This window comes from Mastigoproctus giganteus, chromosome 7 (assembly GCF_048544385.1).
Source record: "Mastigoproctus giganteus isolate SK-2022 chromosome 7, ASM4854438v1, whole genome shotgun sequence".
NCBI lineage: Eukaryota > Metazoa > Arthropoda > Arachnida > Uropygi > Thelyphonidae > Mastigoproctus > Mastigoproctus giganteus.
In genome coordinates, this window is record NC_143581.1 from 75,311,464 (window position 1) to 75,334,655 (window position 23,192).

Below are 23,192 nucleotides of genomic sequence, written 5' to 3' on the forward strand. Positions count from 1 at the left end.
AAACCTATGACACCTCATCATAGCCTTAGTCGCTTTGGCTCTTAACACGCACACTTTACGATTCGGGGAAACGGTGGTACTATACTATTTGCCCATGATCCATAACTGGACAGTGTATTTTCTTGTACAGAAAATACTTCTACATCATCGATTCTTACTGTTTCGGGAATGAGATAAAAGACCTTCGTTTCTACCAAAACTCTGTTTAAAACAGAGAAATCGAGCTAATTCCAGCAAAAATGTACCCCCCCCCCTCCTATAGAACAGGATGATTGTTGGTCATTTTCAAAAGAGAACATATTTTCGCGTGCATATATGACTTATTCAACTGGCTTATAAATATTTTATGGTGTGGTAGAGGTTTTTCGTTACTAGCAGTTTTTATATAAATTATAGTTTTGTGTTGGAAACACACATTACGTCTGCAAAGTTTCTGGTTATTTCAGTTGATAATTCTTTAAAGTTAATCGTTAACAGCTCAATTTCTGTATTCATGCATTTTAGAAGTTACAATGATAAAACGTCTCTTTCTTTCTGACCATAATTTCGTGGGTAGAAACGAAACATTTATCACACGTCAAACTGAAAAACACCTGTCGTATACCCAAAACTACTCAATGCATTAGCTTTGGATATACAAAGGTACACTGAAAATTGTGTCTCTAGATTTAATATTGCCATGATTCATGGTGTACTTCATCTCTCTTTTTTACAGATACTGCACTGTACACAAAGTAGCCACAAAAAAAAAACCACCGCAACAATAAAACTACTGAAAATGCACAAATAAATTGCTAAAAATTATGATTATTAGTAGGGACTTTTTTTTTTTTTTTTTTGTAAAAATCGCAAAACAATCTTGGGCCATCGACAATACTCAACGGTGGCTCATGGCCATGTGGCCATGTTTGGGAGACCGCCATTTTTGTAATCAAATGACGAGTTAGTACATAATTATAAATAATTTTAATCTGCTCTAAAGCAATCTTATTTACTCTTACACACAAATAAACACACCGACATTATGCACACATATAATGTAATTTTTTGATCGCGCGCTGCTGGCATAGCTGCTGCAGTCAGCCAGCAACCGAGCGTGGAACTACGTTCAGTGGTACTTCCATGCGCGCGCGCATTGGAATCCAGGAACGCAGAGGTACAGCCATGAGTTCGGTTGGGGTGCACCGCACCCCACTACTGGGAAGTACACCGAGTGGACAGAAATCATGGGATACCTAGTAACGGAAAGGCCTACCTATCGCCCAAATAAGGGCAGTCACACGGCGAGGCATTGAGTCCACTATTTCACGAAAGCGTTCCACAGGTATTTCCATCCATGCTTGCTGCACCGCTGTCCATATTTCCGTCGCATTCCTAGATCCAAAGATCGAACGGACTTTTCCACAGCATCCCAAAGATACTCCACAGAGTTCATGTCCGATGAACGGGGAGGCCATTCCATAGTGATTAAATCTGCGGAATGCTCTTCGAACCAAGTTCTAGTCACCACGGCTCTGTGGGAGGCGCATTGTCCTGCTAGAAGAGTCCATTTCCCTGTGGGTGCATGATGACCATGAAGGGATGCAGATGGTCTGAAAGGATGGACATGTAACCTGCACCGTTCAGAGATGCATCTAGGTATATCAGAGGTCCCAACGTGTGCCATTAGAACACGCCCCAGGCCATTATCGACCGTCCACCTGCCTGAACAGTTCCTTGTTGACATGACGAATGCATAGCTTCGTGCGGTTTTTTTCAGATACGCAACCGCCCCCCGTCCGCTCGAAATAACTGAAAACGGGACTCATCGGATCATGAAACCCGTCTCCAATCATCCAAGGCCCAGTGCCGATGTTCGTTCGACCAGTTGAGGCGTAGAGTCCTGTGTCGTGGTGTTAGCAATGGGACTTTGGTGGGTCGGCGGATCCCATAACCGATTGCGGCTAATAATCGCCTGATGGTCTTGGTGGAGACGTTTCTGGCACCTCCCTCGTTGAATTCGGCAGTGATTTGTGCCACTGTAGCTCTCCGGTTGGCTGAAACAATGCGAGACAGACGTCGGCGGGCACGTTCATCCACCGCCTTGCACGCCCACAGCGCTGTCCACGATGAGATGTTATTCCCGAAATGGCGTATTGCCAATACACTCTTGATATTGTCGAACGGGGATAGTGCAATTTCTGTACCACATCCGCGATAGAGTGACACATGCGTCGGACACCCACTATCATCCCTCTTTCAAAGTCGGTTATCATCCCTCTTTCAAACTCACGACATTTATCCATACTGGCATCGAATTACCGTCTACGTGATTGCAGTGATGCAGTGTACCTATATATCTGATATATCTGCCAAGCACTGGGTTCGTCCACTAGCAAGAGGGGTGATAGCGTCGCGTTGACCAGGAACCAGGTACCCCATAAATTCTGTCATTTCAGTGTATACAGAGGTCACATGACAGGTAGATGGCAGAACCAACTAAAAGTATATAAATAAATTAAATAATTGTCCGTTTATACCTGGACAGCCGAGGCCAGAAGAATTCACAACTTCATTGTAACCGTTTTTCTTGCAACCAACATAACCATTGTGCATAGCAGCAAACAATGGGGTAAGTAAAAAAACTATTACATTAGGCTCACCGGGAAAGTTTTTTCATATACCAATGTGTAATGTGTCCAGTGTTAAATCCAGAGTGTTTGCACCGGGAGGGGGAATGTAAACTTCGAGGGGGAGGTACATATAGTATATCTATTAAACATTGGTGTAGAATCAGATACACCATAGATAGCTCTTAAAGGAAAACTACATTAGCAGTGTAAAGGCCTCGTTTTAGTTGTATCTCATATTGTGATCATCCTTCACAACGAGTTACCATGTATTGCACTACCTTGAATAAGTAACGCTTTTCTAACAGAGAAGACTATTGTTACTTATTCTCGGTGGGTACCACAACCCAGACGGCACCGTTTGAAAAACGGGGATAAAAGACTGTTATCCACATCATCATCATCATCAGCCATTTTCAATCCACTGCCGGATGAAGGCCTCTCCAGGAACTTTCCAGTTCCTTCTGTTTTGTGCAATGGCCATCCATTTACTACCCACAAACTCGTGAATTTCTTCTATCCATCTCCGTCGTTGTCCTCCAGGTTTTCTTCTAGCTCCTCTTGGGTACCATTCTGTTATTTTCTTAGTCCATCTGTCATCATGTCTTCGAGCTATGTGTCCTGCCCAAGACCATTTTAATTCTTTAGTTTTGATAAGAATATCCTTTACCTGAGTTTTCTACCTAATCCATGTGTTTCTCTTCTTATCTAACAGTCTGATTCCCAATATAATTCGTTCCATTCTTCGCTGTGTAGTTCTTCCATTCTTTGGTGAGTGCCCAAGTTTCACTTCCATAAGTCATGGTGGGAGTATACATTGTTTCATTATTTTACGTTTCAGACAAATTGGAATATTGCTCCTCAGTATGTGACTATATTTCCTAAATGCTATCCATCCAAAATTTATTCTTCTCTTGACTTTCTGCCATTTATCATTATTACAGCTGATGACTTGTCCCAGATAAGTATATGACGCCACCTTTTCAATTACTGTTCGTTCAATGATTATATCCCTTTCTGTTGCATACTTGTTCATCGTTACATATTCATCTTTAGTCCAAAATCCTTACTAACTCTGCATAACTGGTTAAGATTTTCCTCTAATTCTTTGGGATCGTGGCTTATGACCACAATGTCAACTGCAAATCGTAAATGGTTTAGGTACTCTTCATTCACATTGACTCCTTTCTGCGACCAGTGTAATCTTCTGAAAGCTTCGTCAAGGTAGCAGTAAACAACTTCGGAGATATTGTGTCACCTTGTCTAACTCCTTTCTCAATTTTAAATTTACTACTGTATTTGTCTAGTCTAATAAAGGAGGTAGTATTCTCATATATTTTCTTCAAAATCATAATATATGGGGTATCTATGCCTTGTCTTTCCAGTGCCCGAAACATTGCCTTATGCTGTATGGAGTAGAATGCCTTTTTATAATCCACAAATGCCAGGCATAATGGTGTTTTTTATTCATTTGTTTTCTCCATTAGCTGCAATATTACATGAAGGTGATCCATAGTTGAGAATTCTGTACTAAAGCCAGCTTGCTCTTTCGGTGATTCTCATTAAGTATCCACCAGGCCATAAGGAAGATAGACAAGCGGCATACCCCACTCAACCCAACTAGGAGGCACAAACGAAGCTAGAAAGATGGGCAGAGAAGACATATAGCAGACACAACAATGATCTCCATCAAGATCACATAGATAAAATTGCACCCAGTGCATGGCTCACGAGCGGGACGCTCTTCCCCGAGACTAAAGGATTCGTGCTCGCCGTCCAAAACCAGGTAATCAACACCAGGAACTATAGAAAATACATTGCTAAAGAGCCCGGAGTGTCCAATGACACATGTCGACGATGCCACCTGGCCTCAGAAACGATCCAACACAGCATCGCAGGGTGGAAGGTGATCACCCAGACTGAGTACACTCATAGACACGACCGGGTAGCCAGGATAATACATCAGAAGCTATCAAGGAAATACCAGTTGATCAGGAAATCCAAGACAAATTCTCGTCACACTGACGAATTTCCTGAAAGAGACCAACACTAAGCGTCCCAGAGCTAGAGTACAGCGCCATCTGGCTCTCAGATCCTGCACCTGCAGGATCCTCTGTAAACCCCATTTCCTCGCAGGGGGAGAACCCTCTTCTCCCCTTGCCACCCTTCTTTCCCTCTGGTGGGGCATGGGCATGCTCCACTGAAAAACGAGGGGTCATTTTCTCTATCGACCCCTTTGCTTCCTACTTCCACCCCAAGTCTTCTGCCTCCCCACCCAAAACTGTCATCTTACATAGCGATCAGCCCAACATGAAAATTTAAGATACACCAAAATTTATGCCCGACCTTTTAGGCCTTACAGACTTTCAGTGTAAACTCCAAATGATGTTTAAAAGAACCTTAACTAACTAAACTACGCTCGCGACTTCTCCAATGTATTATATATATATATATATATATATATTAGTAAATTAATAAGAGGAGTTTACCTCAATATAGTACGTGGAACACTTCCGTATGATACCCTCCAGAAATTAAAACGGAAAAAACGAAAAAATCGACAACTTACCGGTCCATTAAAGTAAAATATAAATAATTATATTTTACTTTAATAATCAATTGTGTTAAATTGATTATTTAATTATTTATATTTTACTTTAATTATTTATATTTTACTTTAATGGACCGGTAAGTTGTCGATTTTTTCGTTTTTTCCGTTTTAATTTCTGGAGGGTATCATACGGAAGTGTTCCACGTACTATATTGAGGTAAACTCCTCTTATTAATTTACTAATATTATTATCAACGTAGAACATATTGAGTATTACAGCTCTGATTCATACTATATATATATATATATATATTTTTTTTTTTTTATTTATTATTATTATTTTTTAGGTCCTAGCCACTGAAATCTCAGGAAAGTAAGTGGCAGAACCTGCAAGACTAAAATAGCCTCACTGGGTAAACCCGGCCAGCCTCCCCGTGCAGGGTGTGGAAACGTCAGGTCCTACAAGGGGCCTGGCGGCTAATAGGCCGGATAAACAAAGGGCACATGAACCATATATATATTTTTAAAAATTCTCAAGCTTGCCCGAAAAATAGAAAATACGCGGAGATGAGGGAAACCCCAGGAGTTGTTAGGCCCCCAACACACCTTACATCTTACCAGTTGATCAAGGAAAGTGTATCATACAACAAGTACGAACCCCAGGCAGTACTAGAGACCCGAACCCACAAGCTGTACTGGGACCGCTCCATAATAACGGATAAGACCATCCCGGACAACAGACCGGATATAACCCTTGTGGACAAGATAGAAAAGGCTACATACCTAATTGACATAGCGGTGCAGAACACTAGCAATGTTCAGAAAACCCAGGAGGAAAAAATAAGGAAGTACATGAATCTAGGACATGAGGTCAAGGAGATGTGGCATATGCAAGAAGTAACGACCATCCCGATCATCGTGTCAACCACCCGTATGGTGCCAAAGACCCTACTTAGTAGCCTAGCAGCAATAGGTCTCCTAGAGAACACCTACAAGGAACTCCAGAAAGTCGCTATCCTACACCCGTAGGATAGTCAGAGTGTTCCTCAACCAACAGTAACACCAGGCATTACAACCACCCTGTGTACTTGGTAGCAGTACCCGTCTCGGAGTGGGATCCCCCAATCAGGGAGAAATAATATAAGAGCAACAATAATAACAATAACTAAGGGTCTCCTCCCCTGCTCGTCCACCCCCGCGGATGTATGACGGAGTAAGTCAAATCTTTTCCATAAAAGACACCTGTCGAAACTCCCTGATCGATATCTAATCAGAAAATGACCTATTTAATTATTTACCTCTGCATTTGTAGTGACGTAATTGCCCCTCCCACTTGTACTACATGACCCACATCCCTCTTCTCCCATTGGCTTCCCCACCATGCAGCATTATCAAAATTGAATAAATATCACAATGTAATTATTTATCTGCTTTTACATAGGTCACTTAGGCAGAAGCCTTTTGCTTCGGGTTCCATAAAGCATTAGTAGAGGCATACGATGCAAGAAAGCAAGCCTATGCAGCATCAGCCAAAAAAAAAAAAAAAAAAAAACTCCATTCATTCCAAATGCCCGTCCAGCTCAGCCTCAAATTTATTTAGGCTATTAGCTTCCACAACAAAAGATGGAAGACTGTTCCACCAATCAACTACCCGCTGGCTAAAGGCAAATTTCCGCACATCTATTCTACAACTATCTTTCCTCAATTTGAAACTGTCTCCTCAGGTTCTTAATCTGAGCAAGATAAAGAATCCCATCAGCTTGCTCAACCCATTCAAGGCCTTATACACCTCAATCAGATCACCTCGCAGGTGCCTACTCTCCAGGCGATGCAATTAGCAGAACTTAAGCCTTTCTTGGTAATAGCACCCCTTTGTTCCCCTCACCAATCTTGTTGCCCTTCTCTGTATCGTTCTAACAACTCTACATTTTTCCTAAAATGAGGCCTCCAGACCTGTCCAATGGTCAGGCCACACCATTGTACCTGTACAATGGTGTGGCCTGACCATTGCCTTGTATAACGGGATTATCATCTCCCTGTCCCTGCTAGCAAAATTCCTATATATCATTGACAAGACTCCATGACCTGTCCTGGCACCCGTCTGCACTGCTCAGCGAACTTCATATTTGGCTGCACAATTCCCCCAGGTATTTTTCCCTTTCTACTTCCCTGAGTGTAGTACTACTCAGTTGGTACGTTTCTCTTCGGTTATTGCTACCCATATGTAGTACTTTGCATTTTTTAATGTTAAACTCCAGTTGCCACTTCTCAGCCTATTTTCCCATGCATAATGCATGAGGAACATTATTGCCTCCGAAAAAACAGGACTAAAATATTTAACTAAGACATTCACAAAATACTAAACTATTTATATACAGAAACATATGAACTATTTATATATGCAGGAACCCGATATATAAACTATATCGTGTTATATAAACTATATCGGGTTCCTTCATCAGCTAATGTTACAATGGAACAATAAATGTTGTCGGGAGGGAGAGAGAGAGAGAGAGAGAAACACGTGCTTCCCTAATTTGATGTTCCATTGTAACGTGTTTTTGTATATTAATGTCAGCTGATGAACCATGTGAACTCCTCTGACCGTTTGTTCGTCCCGGAGTATAAACAGAAAATTTATTTATAACGGACTGATCGATTTATAATCAGGAAATGGACCTATGCAATTATTTACCTGTGCATTTGTAGTGACTTAATTTCCCTGCGTTCTTCTCTCAATGACTCAAGTAAATATCACTAAGAGGAAAACTTTCAGGATTAACAACGTTCTCAACCTAAACCCGAAAAGGTCACGTACAAAGAAAAACTATAAGAATGGAAATTTTTAAAAATATATAACGTCTAATTCATCTTTAAATGACAAACTCGTGCGATTAAGTAGAGCACACAGTAGAAAATTGAATGCAAAAAAAAATAATAATAAAAATAATACTAATAAGTAAAATTTAACTGAAAATGAAAATAAACTGATACAGGTGTCAATTAATTTTCATTTTCAGTAGTCCTCATTTTTTTATTATATTGTAGTATCGACATATTTGCAATTAAGTTGTTCTACGTTTCATTGGGAACGAGAGTGACCTTGTTCTGGCGAAGTTTTTACTGCTGAGGAACATAGAGAAGTTTTTTTTCTGTTTTATTAACTTAAATTGGCATATTAACTTATTTTCTAGAGTAGCTCTATATTCCTAGTTACGATACATAGTTTAAATTTAACGTAGATAGAGATTTTGTAGGTTATTACTTAGTATCCATAAGGGTATTCAATCCGCGCGTTTTACAAATTTTGCAGAGCCGGCGAACTGGAAGTTTTTTAGCTATAGTTAGCCGCTTTATTGACCAATTGTTATATTAAATTATTTCCTGTAAGTAGCTTATAGACTTAGGCAAGATCCTTGAGTTACTCTGAATTGAGACAGCGAGATTTTGGAAGTTAGTTGTCGTAGCTTTACCGTTTCTAACTTGCCGCCATTGTTATACGATACAACGTTATATCCCATACTAGATAGCGTTCGTTTAGTATAGTATAGTACAGTATATAATATCAATTAATCAATAAATTTATTCATCTTGTTGAACTTCATTGTCAATTAAATTGTGCTTTTAATTAAATACACATAACGACTTAGATTTTACGAATGTAACATAATTAATACATAATTTGATACGGAACTTATATAAAGAAACTCGAAGATAATACTTGACACTTAAAAATATATACAGTATAGTGTTACAACTGCATTGGCATAAAAGTTTAGGGTTATAATTTTGAACTGAAATTGAAATTTTATTCAAATTGAATCGGAATAATGACTCAGAGCAGCAAAGCAAAAAGCTCAAGCTAAATGGAGTGCTGTGGCACAGGGGAGAATTGCAGGTGGGGGGGAGTTTCCGTCTGAATCACAGCCTTTTAAAATGCACTGCTTGATGTTTGTGATGTACGGGACATGATATTGCCAAGGGGAATGTCTTTGTGTGCACGCGATGTAAGCAGTGCGAGGAAATGAGGCGACAACTCAGCGTTGTTATGGGCCTATATGAGAGCTTGAAGGACAGGGTGGATGCCCTCGAAGGATCTAAATTGAGCGGCCCATCAAGCTCTCAGCTGCCGACATCAACGCCAGAGCTTGCACTTGATCATAACGCAACACAGCGGCAATCCCCAAGGCAGAATGCACTGGTCCCACAGGAACTAGTAGTTGTTGGTGACTCTATTGTCAGGGAAACGGGGAACATGCTATGTAAAAAGGATAGGTGGAACAGGACCAGAGTATGTCTGCCAGAGGAAATGGTTGATGACGTTGTAGAGCAGATACCTTTTAAGGGCACAAAAGGTGATATTGTTGTACACGTTGGCACCAATTATATTAAGAGTAGAAGACCGGCAGAATTACTTAACAAGTACAGGTCACTGTTGAAAAAAAGCCGTGAATTAGGGTTGAATTTGAAAGTGTCTGCAATTCTGCCAGACATGATAGGAGGGAGTATATGATGAGAGCCTTGTCGATCAATTCGGCCCTGGAAAGATTGTGCAAGGCTCAATGGGTAGAATTTTTTTCAGCCTGGTCTGTACATGTTAACAGGAGAGACTGCTTCTACAGGGATGGGATACACTTAAATAGAAAGGGTGAGAGAAAATTTGCTGATGCTATCGAGGCAATGTTAGGTGGGTCGGAAAACTGCTAGCTTGGGGGTATACAAGGACTAATAGATTAACAGTAGCCACTGGCAGAAGTAAAAGTGATTCTTGCACTGCTTCTATTGGAATGAGCAACTGCCTGGAAAAGAAGATGCAGGGTATTTCCGAGACTGCTGGGAGTCATTGTGGTACAATTAAGCACATGGGTTATGTTAGGGTAGCTAAGAATAGGAACAGGTGCATGTATACTTGCATGTACACCAATGCTAGGAGTTTGGTAAATAAATGTAATGAAATTTGAGGTATTGCTCAGAACATCAAAGGCAGATATTGTTGGGATATCAGAGACGTGGTGTCACACAGATATAAGGAATGCAGGACTGGAATTTGGGGAGTACAATGTGTACAGGAAGGATAGACAAGATAGGAAGGGAGAAAGGGTTAGACTATTAGTTAAGAAACATAAAATCCAAGGAAGTGAAGCCAGTCGACATCGCTGGACAGTGCAGTGTCGATTCAGTTTGGTGTGACATAAGCATTGGGAGATCAAAATTGAGAGTAGGAGTGTATTATAGGCCTAATGACTATGATGAGTATAATAAGGAACTGTACAGGGAAATTGAGTGGGCCAGTAAATCAGAGAGTCTTATAATGGGGGATTTTAATTTCCCAGATATTGACTGGAATTTGTGGGTTGGTCACTCACACGCAAGGCTTTTGTGGATTTATTGGATGATTGTTTTCTACACCAGCACGTTCGGGAGGCAATTAGAGGGAGTAATACTGTTGATTACACATACCGCAGTGGAACTCGTCATTTCCAATTACCGGGTAGCAACACGTTTCAATCAGCCCTATTATGTCAGCATTAGATGTCCTGACCAGGAGTTCAACTTCAGCCATTTTATCGACAACACTCCTTACATTAGTATAGACACATTGAGGACTTCTATAAGTATTCTTCTATAGTTTACTCCCATGACATACCCCTTGAAGTTATTTAGGCTTGTTTCCCTATCCCGCTCAGTTGAAACATTGGTATACTCGGAACATGTTGGCAAACACCATATCATCTGGTAAACGCAGATCTATAATACCCTTCTCACCCTAACTAGCAGTTCCCTGAACCCTTAATGTAGCCTCAACGATATTGGCAAAAACCCTTACACCATTTTTTTATTATTTTTTTTTAGGGTTGCCCGTAATTAAATACATTAACCCGTATTTGTGTCTGTAAATTGCATATGTTCCATGGTCGATTTGCCTGTTTTGCTGGACGAAAAAACCCCAGTTACTGGGGAGAAAAACCTTGCTATCTACGCCTGAGACCGACTTACTCAGCCACGGAGTGAAAAAAGCCCATTAAAGTTCCTCGCGTCATCGACGGGATTCGAACCCAGGCCTTTTCCACCCGGAGGAATATGACCTTAGTCGCCGATGTTCCTAAAACCCTAGAAACAACAATAATAATCGTTGTTCCAATGCAATATACCCTCCCTACAAAACAGATTCCTTCTACCTACAGGTGCAGGCCACGCTGATAAAAATTTAACCCCTAGACTCCTAGAGTCTTGCAGATTCCCTCAAGTCTTAAGTTAATCCACAAAGCTTTCAGCATATAATCCCTTCTATCGAGTTTTGGCAGAATAGTAGACGCATACACATTCAGACCTAACTCGCGTAATTTTTTCAGCTTGGTCGTATATTTATCTAACAAATGGTCAGGTCGTGTTCGTTTAATAACGTTAGTCCTACATGAATAATAATATTCTCTTTTCCTCCCTTAAAATCTGACAGTCTGTTGGGAACGTCATCTATCAGACAAACGATCACCATTCTGACTGGGTGGGAATGACATTCTGACAGGCGCCAGTCTCAATTGGATTTGTCTAAATTGGTGGATTTCGCAATGAGGCAGGCATTATTGTCTGAATAAGAGGGGTGAGGGGGGGGTATCACCGTCGCTGTTGTCATTGCATGGCTTCTTCTACAGGTCTCAAAAACCTTTTCAGCAAATGCGGAGAAGGCCGTGAAATGCATTTCATCAGAGATGAGTAGTTGCTCATCTCCGCGGCGTATTGGTCCAATCAAATCTTGGACATAAGTCTATATCTATGGGGATGATGGTAGTTGAGGCAGTCAGAAATAACATGGCCCCAATTTTCATCATCTCCAAGGTACTTTTGGGATCCAGGATGAGACCCTGTTGAGACAACAGTGATATAGTGTTAATTGTCTTGTGGCACTAGGGATCTCCCCCAACTCCGCGTAATATCTCTGTGATGTATACAGTTTACTGTAAAAATTGTTTATGTGTAAGTGTTGGATTATTATTATTATTATTAGCCATATGGTGCAAGGAAGCCTGAGGCTTATGCTGCACCAGCCAAAAAAAAATTCACAAGTTACCCTGAGAGAGAGAGAGAGAGAGAGAGAGAGAGAGGGGGGGGAGCCCAAAGTAGAAAGGAATCACCAAGAAAGCCACATCTGGCCTCTTAGCCGCGGCTTCGTTGCCCGTCACTACCTCGGGGAGATGAGCCAGAGCAAAAGGTAAGTAGATGTATGAGTATTCTGGCGGGAACGACCCTGTACGTCGCCTGAACCTGCCAGGGAGGGCCCAGATAGAGAAAAACAAAATAGATGAAACAAGAATTGGACGGGAGGAAGGGTAAAAGCGGAAAATGAAGAAAAATAAATCTGAAAGGGAGCATGGGATGGCAATTTAAGTTTGGAACAAAAGGGGAAGGCACAGGAGGTGGATGATAGGAAGACTTCCACCTGTAAATAGGAAGAATAAGGGGACAGAGCGGCACCCCTGCAGATGCAACCCACCATCTGCTGCAGGACTGTTAAGACGCAGGCACAGAATTAGGGCGATAGGTACCACCAGGCGAAAAATACGAGAGGGGTTGGAAGGGTGAATGTCATAGGGCTAGAGTTCCCTATGTGGAAGTGCCTGCAAATGTACTTTTTTGTGTATATTTATGAGCGCACAGGTCACAGATTGGGACAAATTGACGTCCCAAATAATAAGACATTCGTGCTTTCTTGCCCATTTCATTTGCATATAAAGACTCTCGTCATATTCTTCTGGTCTGTAGACACTTATGGAACATACCTGTTCGACACACTTTTTTTTTTTGTTTTGTGTGCAGGTCAAGTTAACACACCAAATTCACTCAGAGGAGGGGGTTCACCTAGGCATCACAGGTATCCTGCATGCCCAACAACTAGAACTAGAACTAGTCCCCCCCGCACTCGATCACTTAGTATTACTTGTACATACCTGTCCCGCACAGAGTCCCAGGGACTAGAGCGAGAGTGGCAGAAATTTAAACATCCCTGACACCCGCACCCGACCATGGCCAGGAGCCCCGGCGAAATGTACCCACTTATTCTACAACCAAAGAGATAATACATGATGTGACAAGCACTGCAGACCTCTACAAGAGGAGACGTACCCTCATTGTACAACAACCAAACCGTGACCAACAGCAATAAAACTAATTCAAGCTGAGAACTGAAAACGACAAAGTGTCATGACTGCCGCATCGTGTACCCTACAAGGAAACGGATTCTACCAAGAATAAAGGACACGGCTTACAACCATTAGAATGACTACAACCCTGGACTTTTCAAAGGAACACACCGATCTGGATCGTGCAGTTCACTGCCACCAAGCCATTTTGGCGAACAAAATCGAGCACCTGACTCGATTACTTTAAACCCAAACCCAGGCGGGAAGAGGGGAGACACCCTGTCCCCCCCTCTCTCCGCCGACCCTCCTTTTTCTTCTGGTGAGGCATGGACATGCCTCACTGACCACCTGGGGACATCTGCTCTGTCGCCCCCATATTTCTACCTTTACCCCCCAGCCTTCTGCCTCTCCTCCCCCACTCTATCTATACACGATGTAAACGCCCTACATCCTAAATTAATCAAATCAAAAATAATTTTCGCCCAGTCTCGGCCTATCATATCCACTGCTCTGCTCTTGCCGTTTGAATGCATGGACGCTATGCGCTGTATGCAAACATTCAAAAATAAATTACAATTGCATGTGTATATATATATACAGGGTGTTTCAGTTAAACGTTTCAGAACTTCTAAGAGGGGTAGGGTACATCCTGACAACTCGAAATCATATAGCAATGTGGGGTCGGAAATGCTTTCCTGAAGCGGTATTGTACACAGAAGTCGTCGTGCGACGTCGTGCAGCACAAATTCGATTTTCGGTCAATGAATGGGCCGGTATTATGGGAGATCACCTCATCGGACCTTACCTGTTACCGTGTCGTCCAACCGGACCTATCTACTTGATCTTTCTGCAGCAAGTATTGCCACAACTTTTGAGAGATGAACAGATTTCTGCATCGACGCAACAGACAATGTGGTTCCAACACGATGGAGCCCCTGCCCATTATAGCGGAGATGTTCGTAACTACCTGGATGTCACATTTGGTCAACAGTGGATCGGACGTGGTGGTCCCGTGCGTTGGCCTGCTCGGTCACCCGACCTATCATGTCTTGATTTTTATTTCTGGGGTCTTATGAAATCGCTAGTTTATGACACCCCTGTTGACAATGCTGAGGAGCTGGTTGCAAGAATCGCAGTAGCTGCCGAAGAAATTCGAAATTCGCCTGGAGTATTCCAGAATGTTCGGATGTCCATGCGTCGGAGATGTGAGGCGTGCATTGTAGCCCGTGGAAGAAACTTCGAACACTTACTTTAATCCATGTACCTTTTGCTTCTTTTCATGTATTATTAAAACGATTTCTCACTTACGGTCTCTTTTCTTTATGGTGCTTCTGTGTACAACACCGCTTCAGGAAAGCATTTCCGACCCCACATTGCTATATGATTTCGAGTTGTCAGGATGTACCCTACCCCTCGTAGAAGTTCTGAAACGTTTAACTGAAACACCCTGTATACACACTTATATATCTTCAATTTTTTTTTTTTTTTAGGTCCTAGCTGCCGAAATCTCAGGAAATTAAGCGGCAGGACCTGCCAGAGTAACTTAAGTCAAGTGAGTTCCTGGTCTGCCTCCACGGGGCGAAAGTGGGGCAACGTTGGGCCTCAATAGGGGTCCAGCGGCTAAATGACCAGATGAACAACGGTACACGACACCACACAAATACAATTCCCACACACTTTTAAATCTCTGGCTTTTCCAGTCAACTGGTTCACCCACAATGTAAACTACGCGGAGATGGGGGAAACCCCTGGTGCCGTTGGACCCTAAACACACTTTCACTTTCACTACACAAAGGTTGCAATAAACATGCAACAGCGCGCTCCTTCCTATGCGGACGCGCTGAGGATACCAGCACTGAGTTGCCTTACAGCCACACAGTCGACCCAACCAAAGGAAAAAGTTACTAAATACCGACCCGACTTGGTGGTGCTCAGATCCCTAAACAAAGATGGCAGCCAGATCAGTGAAAGCATGAAAAAAATACTAATTGAGAATCTCTCAGAGGACCTAAGAACCACTAGAATCAAAGCAGTAAGGAAGACTAAAAGACCAGGAGTGGTTAGCCAGACCAGTGAAAGCATGAAAAAAATACTAATTGAGAATCTCTCAGAGGACCTAAGAACCACTAGAATCAAAGCAGTGAGGAAGACAAAGTCCAGGAGTGGTTATTGAGACTGCTACACCAGAGGACATAAAACAGATCACGGACAACCCGAAAATCGGAACACTAGGACTAAAAGCTGAGCTGCCAAGAAGAAAGGGTCCTCAACCGTAATATACGATATTTACAAAGACACCAAACCAGAAGCAATCACTAAGGAACTGTATGAAAGGAATTTACGGAACCATATCCCTAACCAAGATCCGACTGACCGTGTGGTACCTAAGCACATTACTAAGACCAAGTCTGCTAGCACTGTAAATTGGGTCGTTGAACTTAGCCCAATAGCCTGGCAGATACTTTCAAACCAGACCAGAATCTATATCAACTGGGGCAGCCACCGTTTCCACGAACACGTCCCAATCACCAAGTGTTTTAACTGCTGTAAATTCGGCCATACCTCGCACACCTGTGCCCAGGCTGTGCAGACCTGCGGCCACTGCGCTGGCAAAGACCATAATTATAGTACCTGCCCAAAGATGAGCACCAACCTCGTTTGCGCAAACTGCAGAAGCCGAAAAATCGATGCCTTCCACTCTATTAGAGACGGAATTTGTCCAGTTTACAAAAAATACAAAAGTTTAATCCAAACAAGAACAGATTATGGCACCACACCATAAACAATTGAATACCAACGTTGTGAAATTCATCCAATTTTCTGAAATGTTGTGAAATTCACGCAGATGGCCAGAGCATTGACAGATCAGATTAGGTTAAAAGCGGATGATGAAAATATTTACGTCGTTATCCTTCAAGAACCGTACGTGGTTGTCAAACAGGTAAGGGGCTACATTATGCACTACAGAGTAGTGCATAGGGTAGCCCCTTCATTCCGTATGCACTACTTTGTATGATAAGGAAGCCCCCCCAGAAGACAGACTGAGTCTGCACCTATGAGAGAGAGCTACTGCGGTGAAGCTTTTAATGAGGCATCTGCCTCCCACCTTTCGGCAAATTGAGCCGAGCACCCTAGCCGGCCAAGTTCCCTTCCTCTCCCATGGTGGGGGACTTCTTCGCCCCCTGCCAAGCAACCATGAAGATTTACAAAAGAACTAAATGAAGACGAACAGTGGCCGACTTTTGCGGCCTGTGCCAAGCAGTCTTGCATGGCTCTCTCTTTAACTCCCCTTCCTGGCAGGGGAACGAGACTTGTGGCCCCGCTCTTCTGCTACCCCATTCTCCCTTTGGTGGTTCTTACCACTGCTAAACTTGGGGGCGCCTTCTCTGTAGCTCCCATACTTCTACCTGTCATCCCCCTAAGCCTTCAATCTCTCTCCCCCCGTTCTAACTTTTGTAACCATGTACGTCAGCCCTCGGACTAAATTTAACTCGAATCCCAAATTCAATCAACCTTTAATCCTTTTGGAATAGCATTACTAAATTGATAAGCATTACGCATAACTTTTTTCTTTTCTTTTTTTAGGCCCTAGCCACTGAAATCTCCAGAAACTAGGTGGCAAACCCTGCCAGAGTGCTGAATATAAAGCTACTAGGTACCCTTACCTGCCCCCACGGGGAAAGTGTGGGCAACGGGAGGTCCCACTAGGGGCCCAACGGCTAAATGGTCAGAGATACAACATACCATGACTACACAACAGAACACTGCCCATATACTTTTTATAAATCTCTGGATTTCACAAACCTCTGTGTTACACCTACAATGCATACAATGCAGAGATGGGGGAAACCCCTGGTGTCGTTAGACATCAAATACTTTACACTTTATACAAAGGTCGCCCACAGGGTTCAACTCTTGGTCCCTTCTTCTGGACTATTGTTCTAGATGAATTTCTGGCCATGGATCTGGGCCCAGTGGAGAGCCTAGCTTTTGCGGACGATTTTATCCTCCTCACAAAAGGTAACATAAGAGTGGTTGTAGAGCAAAGATCAAATGTCGCTCTCTTGCAACGGCAGGAGTGGGCACAAATGTGCATGCTCAGAATATCGCCTGATAAAACTTAATCAATACCACTAAAAGAAAATTTGGACATAAGACGACCGCCACAAATCAAAATTAACATAACCACAATTAAAATGGTAACAGAATTAAAATACTTAGGAGTTGTCTTTGACTCAAAATTTACTTTTTATCCCCATTTGGCATATTTGGGAAAAAAAGTGAGAAATTATACAAGCATGTTTGTTAGGATCAGTAGAGTGGCCTGATGGCTCAAAAGACCGACCCCGGCAATCATACACTGTGCAGTGTTCCTATCTGTAATAACCTATGGAGCCGGTGCGTGGTTCACTCGTGCGGCCATGGTCAGAAACAGGAATAAATTAGTATAAATACAGATGACAATACTTCTCACTATCACCAGAGCATGTTTCACTGTGAGCACACCGGCATTGCAGGTGCTGGCTGGAGCTCTCCCACTGTATTTGGAAGTAGCCGTCTATTACAGACTTAAAAACTGCATATCCACAGAATTTCTGGGGATAGCCCTTGACACTGCTAATAGCATCAAGGCTGAAAGAAAGGCTGAGAGAATAGCCATAAAGCTATATTGAGTAATTGCAATTAAATTAAGAGCAAGAAACTAGAGGTCTTGTTCCCGAAAGGTTACTGCCACAGTCGGCAATGGCGAGTCCAAAGCCACCAAACCGGTATGCCCCCCGGACTCTTTACAACCTTTATATTGACAGGTCACGGCTCCCTAAAGGCAAATCGCCGTAGCCTAGTGGTCAGGTGCGCGGGTGCATAAGTACACGTTCCTTGAGTGACCGGGGTTCAAGCCCGTGACTACTGAATACGGTGCTGTTTCTTGTATTCTGTCTATCTTGTTAACTCCTCTGACTGTTTGGTCGTCCTGGAGTATAAACAGAAAATTTATTTTATTAAATTTAACTTTCTTAGGGCTGACGGATGACTCAGACTGTACTTGTGGCGAGAGTGAATACTGGGCACATATTATCTATGAATGGGGATGCACAACAGCTAGGTTTTCGTCCTGCATCCTGTGAGTAATCTTTTTTTTTGGTGAAACGGAAGCTGCTATTAGCATGTCAAATCTAAGTGATCCTGACTAGAACAAAGATGTGTGCTTTACGAATTTTGTGCACATATTTGTACTCAATACATTCCAAATAAAAAAATAATAATAACCTATGAATGCATAGTTTTTTATGATATTCCAAGAACTCAGTTAATAGCAGAGACTGGCCCCCACCCCAGGGCACAAGAATATCTTTTCAGGATAGAAGAAAATGCATACTAATTTCACCCAAAAGGATTTGAATAAGAAGAAATATCCAAAGAGGGCCACTTCGACCTCCCACACAGTCAAACAATAACCAATAACTAAAAATGCCCATGTCACCCACCACGCCCAGATGATTACACATAATCCTGAGAGTAGCTGTACCCAGCACCCTGAAAGAAAACTGAATTTGACACATTGGATTGACTGTGGGGCCCCAGAATTACCCTGCCCTTAGTGAGGAACTGGGACCCCCACATATACTAAGTAATTATGAAGGGGAGGGAGATGTACAGGCAGCCAGAGATCCAATTTGGCTGAATAATATTAGTAAGCTGGTTGCAAGGGAATGCAATGCAGAATGAAAGCAGGGTGAGTGAAATGAATGAATGCATGAAAGTGAAAGAACTGCATGAATGTGCTGGGCACTGAATGAAAGTGATAAGCTGAAACAGGGATTGTGGTAAAAGGGATGAATGCTAGCTTTGGTGAAAAAGAATGACCCAGTAAGAGAGCATAAGAGAGTGAAAGAGTGTTATGGTAAACGGGAATTAGTGAAAGAATGAATGTAATTGGCTGAATGAATACAAAGTAAATAATAATGTATCTTAGTTTATATATACTGTACTAACAGATAGTGATCCTAATACTACCAACATCGATATATACACTGCACTCTCCCCTGGCTGCAAGATATGCAGCCTGGGCTGCACTTCAACTGAAAAATATTAGTAAGTTGAAGTGCCCAGGGAGAGCAGTGTAGAAAGAAAGAGTTGAATAAATGAGATGAATGCCAGAAGGATGAAAGAGGATTATGTCTGTGGGCGTGAAAGAACGCATGCCATGTATTGATTAACGTAAGTATTTACTAACCCTTAGCTGTTATTATTTGCTTCTTATATGGTTACTTATTTTTAGTTACTAGATATTTAGAATAATAAGTTACACTACGTACCATTTCTTCACCCCCCCCGGTGCGAAAAATAAGATGAATGTGAGAAAAAAATATTCAATTCTCAGTGGATACCACCACCCATTTTGGGTGGTGGTATCCACTGAGAATAGGTAACAATAGTCTTCTCCATTGGTGAAGCGTTACTTATTCGAGGTAGTGCAATTATCTTCACAACGGTAACTCATTGTGAAGATAATCACAATATGAGATACAATTAAATCGATGCCGTTACACTACTACCGTAGTTTGCTATTAAGAACAAAAAATTGTATTTCCGCTGAAAGTTCTAAGTAAATTTCAAGTTCGTAGTTTATTATGCCTCGTGCATTATTTCTTATTAGTAATATATATAAAATATAAAATGTAAGAAAACAAAAAAAAACTATAAAACCAGAATGAGAGTAGAGAATGAATGAGGATCATAAGATGATTGTACAAAAAAATGCCTGTCTGCCCCCCCCCCCCGTACTGACTGGTAGGCATGTGGACCAGTATGGCCCACATGCCTATCCAAGCATACACCATGCCGTAGATACTCAGCCGGCGTGGTGAGGGACACAGACACCTGGGTTGGTTGTTCTCTCTCTTCATCCTGGGTGGCATCCCGCCTTTGCCTGGTGGGTCACCCGACCGCCAACTATCACATACCAACCCCCAGAGCAGGATGGGGCATCCTGACGTGGGGGTCCTCTTCTGTCCACCCCTTCAATCAGAGAGTGCCTTCACTACTGCTCCCTCTATCCTTCTACCAGTTTCTCCCCCCTTCCACTACCTATCCCCCACTATTCTCTTCACAATTTCTTTTTTTTTTTTTACTAGGCTCTTCCTATCTGTAGCCTTGGCTACAACAGGGTTCACCCCGCCAATGCTTCATACTTCGTACTGCCCGGCCCGTCTCCTCATGGCACAGGACTGTTAACTAGAGGTTTCTGTATGAAAACACAAGCCCCTAGGCTAAGAGGCTGGATGAACAACACAACCAACATAACTCATACTAACACTACACAAACACTCACTAACCTACATAAATCTGGCCTTTACAGAGTTTTGTATTCATCATCTTGCTTGACGTGTGGTGACCGGGCTAGCCGGGTGGGTAAAGTGCCTGCCTGGCAACCCAAAGGTCACGGGTTCGAATCCCGCCTCGGGCTTGGATCAAAGTAATGCAAAAACCTTGGGAAGTGCATTATGGCCACAGAAGCCAATGCGCCAACAACTACCAAAACTACCTACCTTGACGTGTGGCCGAGGAAACCCCCTCGGAGCCGCATTACAAATACCACTATACACATGTACACATGCAACAAACCGATTTTCGCTTCATTCATTCACATCTGCTCCCATACACTCCATTCGCACGTGCAAGGCATGCACTACCCACACCCACACCCACACAAACAAGACAAGATTCCAGAAGTCAAGTTCGGTAGGTCAAGTCCAGAAAATAAACAAGCTTGCCACAGGGATAACCAAGGGCATTCAGCTTGTCAAATTCGAGGAATGAGGTATTGGTTTTTGCTGCTCTGGTGGTAGATTTGGTAGTAATGGGGTTCCCTGGAGGCAGCCCCTAAGATTATTTCGTACGGTTTCAAATATGATTTTTACGTATTCCTTAAATTCTTTATAATAATCTTCCTCTGTGATCAGCAGTTGTTCCTGATCTCCGGTTATCCTACCTTAGGCACTCCTGGGGCACCGCAGGTGCAGTCCGGATCTTGTTCTAGTCCCAGTTCGTGTAATTTGGGCTAAATGGGCCATGTCTTGTAATGAGGAAAGTATAGACTAGGAGCATACCAGGGAGGTCGCTGGAGAGAGACCAATCCCACATTGGGAAGAAACCTCCTTGTCGATTGGTCCCAATTTGCCAGATTCGTTGGAATTCTGTGGCAATTCTCTTCCTTTTCCTCTTTAGGAGGTCTTTAGTTAGTTCTAAAGATATGCCCAGAATTTCTGTCGGCAAACTTTTCCTGAGTCCATAGTGGACACCTCGGCATATTACTTCTAGATCGAGCGGTAAAGTGCCTACAGCATATAATACTGTTGGCTACTACCAGAGCGTACCCTGCGGCAAGCTCTAGTAGTAAGTAGCCAACAGTATTATACGCTGTATGGTTTCTAGTTTTCTTTTGTTTCTTACTATTATCGCACGTGAAATCAAGCCCCGGCACCATAAGTGATGACTGGGATGAAAACTGTTTTTTATATCAGAGCCAAGATTTTCTTCCTTACTCCCCAGTCGGCTCTGCTTATCCTTGAGATCGTAGCGGCATACGCTCTTATTTTTTTGGATAGAGTTTCGAGGTGTGGGTAGAAGGTTAATTTGGAGTCGATTGTTATACTCAAGCACTGTGGTTCCTGGACTATCTTCAAGGATTTGTCATCTATTTTAATCACTGGAAATCTTCTATCGTTCGGGGTACATTTCAAGACAATCATTTTGGTTTTTTCGACAGAGATTTTGAGCTTGTGGTTTCCATTCTATTAATCTTTACAAGGTGGTGTTTGTCTGTCGTTCAAGCACCTCACAGGAATTACCCCTGATCACAGGTCATCTGCATAGGCGAAGACTTCAGATGGTAATAGATCCATGTTCAGGAACTCGTCCAGTACACTGGACCAGAAAAATGTACCGAGTACTGAGCTCTGTGGACAGCCTTTAATCACAGGTCTACTAGTTTTTTAATATCTGGTTGTGACACTAACTTGCCTATTGATTAAATAGCTGGAGGTGATGTCGTAGAGATTTTTAGGAATGTTTGCATAACGCAGCCTCCTAAGGATGCTAGGCCACCACAGAGTGTCAAATGCAAAAAGCAAAATCTACAGTTGAAACATGTGGACGTGTGTTGTGTCTTATGTTAGGCGGTCCCAAACGTTAGTTTAACTCCGCCATGGTTCTCTGTGATAATTTACAAAATTGTACAATGGCCAGAAATTAGTGTAGTACTATGTGTGTGTGCGCGCATGCGTGCGTGTGTGTGTGCGCGCACGCGTGTGTATATGTGCGTGCGCGCGCGCGCGTGTGTGTGTGTGTGTGTGTGTGTGTGTGTGTGTGTGTGTGTGTGTGTGTGTGTGTGTGTGTGTGTGTGTGTGTGTTAGATGTTTCTGGCCACTTAACTCCCAGGATGCAGCGATCATCAGAAAGGTTGCTTTCCAGCACCCGTCCACGCCAAGGATGCGGTTCCCGTGTATAGTTGGGGCGGCCACCTCGTGCGGGCCCAAACTATACACGTACTAAACTAAATGTATTATTACCAGCACCCAGTACATTATTATGTTATTATTATTGGGTGCTAGTAATATAGGAGACTATAGGAGTGAATATAGGAGACTGCTACATAGTAGTCTTCTATATTCACGCAAGGTGGTGAAGACCACAAAGAATCCCCCATCCACTAGAAATACTGTAGTGCAATACCAGTGGTGGATGCCAGCAGTTTCAGTACCCAGGAAGCACAAATCTGGTTATGAGCAGTTGAAAATCCCGTTTTTTTTTTTTTTTTTTTATGCTAGCCCCGAAAGGGGCTAGCATAAAAAAAAAAACAAAAAAAACTGTCCCCAAAGGAACAACATATAG

The 23,192-nt window shown here is 42.6% G+C and overlaps 1 protein-coding gene across 1 annotated transcript in view; it reads right to left on the bottom strand.

Moving 5' to 3' along the window:
- The window catches only part of LOC150083004 (glycine receptor subunit alphaZ1-like), a 115,149-nt gene extending 94,263 nt beyond the window's left edge, over positions 1-20,886 (bottom strand). The window contains exon 1 of the mRNA XM_090378349.1: positions 20,849-20,886. Within this exon, the coding sequence (XP_090234475.1) occupies positions 20,849-20,886 (38 nt within the window). The remainder of the gene's footprint in view (positions 1-20,848) is intronic.
- Between the last annotated feature and the right edge of the window lie 2,306 nt (positions 20,887-23,192).